This window comes from Xenopus laevis, chromosome 5L (assembly GCF_017654675.1).
Source record: "Xenopus laevis strain J_2021 chromosome 5L, Xenopus_laevis_v10.1, whole genome shotgun sequence".
NCBI classification, from domain to species: domain Eukaryota; kingdom Metazoa; phylum Chordata; class Amphibia; order Anura; family Pipidae; genus Xenopus; species Xenopus laevis.
Window position 1 is genome coordinate 167,351,769 of NC_054379.1, and position 5,583 is coordinate 167,357,351.

Here is a 5,583-nt window from a genome sequence, read left to right on the forward strand (position 1 = left end):
GCAGTGGCACATCATCTGCCTGATACTTTGTTCCTGATCTAAGACTCATGCTGCAGTAATGACGTCTCTGTATATTTCAGACTGCTGTGCAGATTGTCCTTTTACTGTTCTGCTTCGCATTATTGAGCAGTTGTATAACGCTAGTCAGACAGTCTAACAATAAGTAATCCAGTATTAAGACACGTGAGACCTGAGTCCGTAAGGATCTTTGTTGAATTACACTTTACTGTAAAACTGCAACATAAACAAATACAGAATGCACAAATCAGTACACATAACATCACACAGCAGCACCTTAAGCACTATGTATCCATAGGTTAAAGTACTTACGGACAATTCCACCATTTAGTCCTGAAATAGTAAGAGCTCTTGTAATGTGCTGTTCTTCAGGCTACTCACAAAATGGAAGACAGGAAGTTCCCAGTTCAAAGGTTGAAATCCTCCCATGAAATTACACCATTCTGTAACCCTGATCTGACTAAACATTATTGCTCACTACTACCACTAGGTGTCAGCATAACCTCACATTTTAGCTTACAGAATGCCCATATTAGTAGATGTGGGCAGAACAGATGATATAAACCAATAAAGAAGGGCACTTTCCCCACTGCAGAAATTTGCAGTATCCGTGAACAAAAAGGTTGCTGTATCAAAATTTTGCTTCATCTATATAGGCACATTCTTGTCTATCAAATATAGAATATATCCCTTGGTTTTACTATTTCTGCTATATCTATGGTACCTGCAAAAGAATGAATATTGTGCTTTCTGAAGGAGAACAATATATCAAGCAATAGGATTTATCTTAAATGTTCTCGTGTTTAATTCAGGTTGAAGAAAAATAATATAACATTTAGGGACAAATATACAGCCCAATAATCCAGCACTAGAGGATAAGATGGCAAATATCTCAACAGTCACCATTCTACTCCCCTTACTGCTCAGGTATGCTGGGACAAATGTCACCCACACACTACAGAACACCAACATACTGAAAGTGATGTTTTTAGCCTCATTAAATCGGTCGGGGAAATCCTTGGCTAGAAATGCAGCAATGAAACTTAGTAGGGCCAATGTTCCTATATATCCAATAACACAAAAGAAAAGGGATACAGATCCTTCATTACACATTAAAATAACTGTGTCCATTTCTGAAAATGTATCAGCCTCAAAAAAGGGTGGGTGAGAAGCCATCCATACAGCAGAGATTACAGATGAACCCAGAGTGCATATTATAACTAACACAATGGGCACTTTGGTTCCTACATACTTCTTCAGCTTGCTCCCAGGCTTAGTGGCATTGAAGGCAATAATAACTGTGAGAGTTTTAGTCAGTATAGAAGAAACAGAAATAGTAAATACAATTCCAAATGTTACTTGTCGGAGAAGACAACATATTTGTGTTGGGCGTCCAATGAATAATAAAGTGCAGAGGAAACACAACATGAGAGAGATGAGGAGGATACAACTGAGATGTTGGTTATTAGCTTTTACTATCGGAGTGCCCCAATATTTCACAAAGATTCCCAAAACTGTGGAAGCTGTGATGAAGAAGATCAAGGCAATGGAAGTAAAACTGCCTCCCATGGTGTCTGTATAGGAAAGGAAGTTTATAGCTTTAAGGAGACATTCAGTTCTCTCAGTATTAGACTTCTGATACTCAGTACATCTCACACAATTTGCTGCATCTGAAATACAACATATCAAGATGTTAAAGAATTTAAAAAAACAAAATAATAACACAAAGACAGAAAAATTAAACCTTTTTCAGTTCCCCATGAAATAACTGTAACACAATATACTCTTTGGGTAAAACGTGGAATTCATATTTTATGCAGGCTACCAATCTGGGATATTCCAAGATATTAATTGTGACAGAGACAGAGCGCCATCAGTATTATAACTCTTTAAGAAGGAGACACAGACATTATTTGACAAACCATATTACATGAACTTGAGTAAATAGTAGAAAGAAATAGCAGGTTACCTAAGCACACTAGGTCATGATATAATCATTGTTTCATAATCCTCAAAGATAATAATACATTGAAAACTGCCCAAATGAGCACAACATGGTCTAACCAACAAAATGGAGGGACCCATAGGGTTACGTTCCCCTATGGTCTAAAAGATCCACATGGTTGGAAATCACCTTGTGCCTAAATTGGGAATAGATTTGGCTAAAAAGGTGCCATTGATATGCAAGGAGTATAAAAGGCTAAGCTGCCATGTGCTCAGTTCTTTCCAGTCTCACTTCAGTATGGAGTGATTGTTCCTAGGTGGGGCTCTTGTGGGAAAGGCCCCAGGCTACTGAGAGAAGCCACAAGGGTGGTGATGTCCATGGTGGGCTTGGGGAAAAGGTTCCCTGTGAAAGAGGCTGGGATGTGCTCACCAGTTCTGTGTGAGCCCTCCGTGAATTTTGGCCTGAGGAAAAGTTATTACTGGTGAGTCCTCGGTGAATGATCTGCCTGAGGTAAAGGTATTAGAATGGCTCCAGCGTGGGTGTCCCCTGTTTGACGGCGAAATGTCGCAGACGCCCATTAAAGTCTATGGGCGGCAAAAAATTTTTGTCGCGTGGCTATACACGCCGCTATACAAGTCTATGGGCGTAATTTTTTTCGGTGAAAAAAGGTGCCCATCCCTATTCAGGACCTGTGGATGGTAAGATATTACTGGTGTATATCCTATAATATAGGTGGTGGTCAATATAGGGTTACAAAAGAATACCAGGAAGGCTCCAAAACCTTAAAAAAAGTATTCAGTAACATCAAAGGAATTAACAGAGTTGAGGAGGAAAGTGCTTTTGAATTTTTCATGAAATCATTTCGTTTTCAATTAAATACTTATGTTTATCTTGACTCAACTCAAACCCAATGTATAACATACTCAAACCCAATGACTGTTTTGGGGGAGAATTTTCTATGAATCAACATGCAGATGTACCAAACACTATAGGGGAAATGTAATTAAATTTGATAAATGAACACATTTGCACACAAATAAGAATAAAAACTTGCACGTCACAATGTAATATTCTTCATTAGACTTTTATTGTATTTTGAAGGTAGCGTAAACTTTTGGAGCCATTACAACTCTTTCCTTAAGAAGTTTTATTACATATCGTTATGAGCGGGGTTCGCAATGGCAAAAATGATTGATTTTTGAACCTTGACTTTTACAATCAATCAAACAAGGTAATTTACAGAATTTCTGCATATGGGTTTTTAAAAAAATCAGAAAAATCAATTTCTGTAATTTAACTTGTTTGATTGTTTGTAAAAGTCATCAAACGTTTTTTGGAGCCAGGTACAAATTCTTATAAAGGGCACATAAGGCAGTGTTTGGCTTGCTCAAAAATGATTTTTGTGTGTGTTTGCACCTGAAATACTCCTGAAAAAAGTGAAAAACAGATTTTTAAATATGTTTTTCCACAAATTTGTATTTCTGGCCTTCAGAAATAACATTTTGTCTATGACTTACCTGTTGTGTTGGACATTTCTCCATCTGCACACTTGACACAGTCATAACAACACAATGGTTTTCCTTCTATTTTAGATTTCCTGTATCCTGGGGAACAGGGTTCATTGCATTGAGATGTAGGAATCTACATGTGGCAGATATAAAGATTATTTCGCCTGTGTGCTAAGAATGGCTAAAGCATGTAAATATGGCTGTATAATTTGTAAGCTCTGTAAGAGTTAAAATAAAATGGGTTTATAAATAGCTAATTATGTGATTAAAGTATTTCTGACAATAAATTGTTCCCTTGTGCAAGCAATCCAATATCGATATCAATCAATATCAAATCCAGTTCTCAAGTTCACATTAGCACATTCTAAAAATCACACCACAGTTTTTTGTTTCTAATGGGAAGCACTGTTTCCCTAATTTTTACTCATTCACATTAGGGACCCTGTACTGGTGATAGAGGGGAGTCTAAGTGTCTCCTCACCTTCCTCTAACCATTATATACCACACAGTCAGTGCTTTATTAATGGGAGGAGCTGCAGGTCTCTCTGCTCCAAAAACAGGTGGCAGAGACATGTGGATGCAGCCTACAAAGTGCACAAAAAAGCTAATTGGGACCTTTCTTTGCGCATTGCATCCTGCACTGTAAATGAGACCTATGGTGGCTTGCAACTGTTATTTGTATTTTGCACCCTGCTTGCCCCATGCTTAATAAATTACTTATCAGTCCTCTTAAGCGTGACAAATGCAGATAGTACTGTATTCATGGAAATATGCAGTTTTGGAAATCAGGGAACTGCAGCAATTAAAAAAAGTTCAACGTAGGACGGAGCATGAAAGCATGGCAATTTGTGCTAGTTCTTTAGGCACTTTCTTAACTATTTACCAATATTTGGTTCTACTTTTTTTTTTACAAATCATATTTTTCTCAAAAAATTCATGTTTTTTATTTTTCTAAAACTTCGATCATCGAATAGGATACTACGACTTTGACTTTACTTTGGCTTCGTTTCGAAGTAAAAATCATTCAAACTCTTTCTAAGTCTTTATACATCTAATAAAAATCCTTCGATCGTACGCTAAAATCGTTTGATTCGAATGATTTTTATTTGATCGTAGGATTGCCAAATTCTGTGAAAAAACGTCGAATTCGATATTTGAAGTTTTTCATTTCGATGGTTGAGTTTCAAAGTTTTTTTTTTGAAATTCAACACTTGATAAATCTGCACCTAAGTGTAAAACGGATGAAAAACTTGAAAACAAATTTTGCCAAGAAAAAAACAGTAGAGGTCCCATAAAAGTCAATTGGGAACTGCACTGATCATATTTAACCATTAAGGGGCAGATTCACTAAGGGTCGAATTTCGAAGTTAAAAATACTTCGAAATTCGACCCTCGAATTGAAATCCTTCGACTTCGAATATCGAAGTCGAAGGATTTAGCGCTAATCCTTCGATCGAACGATCGAAGGATTTTTCGTTCGATCGAACGATTAAATCGTTCGAATCGAACGATTCGAATGATTTTAATTCAACGATCGAAGGAAAATCCTTCGATCAAAAAAAGATTAGCAAACCTATGGGGACCTTCCCCATAGACTAACATTGACTTCGGTAGGTTTTACCTGCCGAAGTAGGGGGTCGAAGTTTTTTTTAAAGGGCAAGTACTTCGACTATCGAATGGTCGAATAGTCGAACGATTTTTCGTTCGATTCGTTCGATTTCGTTCGAATTCGAACGAATTTAACCAATTCGATGGTCGAAGTACCAAAAAAATACTTCGAAATTCGAAGTATTTTTCATTCGAATCCTTCACTCGAGCTTAGTGAATCAGCCCCTAAGTGTTTTAGACAATATCGGATTTTATTTTGCTTGCAATTGTCCACAAATTTATTGAGGTTTTATGGGTTATTCATATTTTTTCAAATAGTTACTTGTTCTGTTCATACTTTTTTTTACTCTGATATTAATTGTTTCAAAAAGCTCTAATATTACCAAAATTCAACCTTTAATAAATGGACCTCTTAAAAAATGATTCTAATGATGTTAGGCAAATGTGTTTAACTGATTCTGGGACTGCAGGTCACCTAATTCATTACAACCTACTGGTTACATT

The 5,583-nt window shown here is 36.8% G+C and overlaps 1 protein-coding gene across 1 annotated transcript; it reads right to left on the reverse strand.

Annotated features, from left to right (window-relative positions):
* Positions 1-438: 438 nt before the first annotated feature.
* On the reverse strand, positions 439-3,609 carry LOC121393873 (vomeronasal type-2 receptor 26-like). The gene is made up of 2 exons (XM_041563634.1): positions 3,481-3,609; positions 439-1,688 (listed from the first exon to the last, which is right to left on the reverse strand). The coding sequence occupies exons 1-2, from the start codon at positions 3,494-3,496 to the stop codon at positions 787-789; spliced, it is 918 nt and encodes a 305-aa protein (XP_041419568.1). The 5' UTR covers positions 3,497-3,609; the 3' UTR covers positions 439-786.
* Between the last annotated feature and the right edge of the window lie 1,974 nt (positions 3,610-5,583).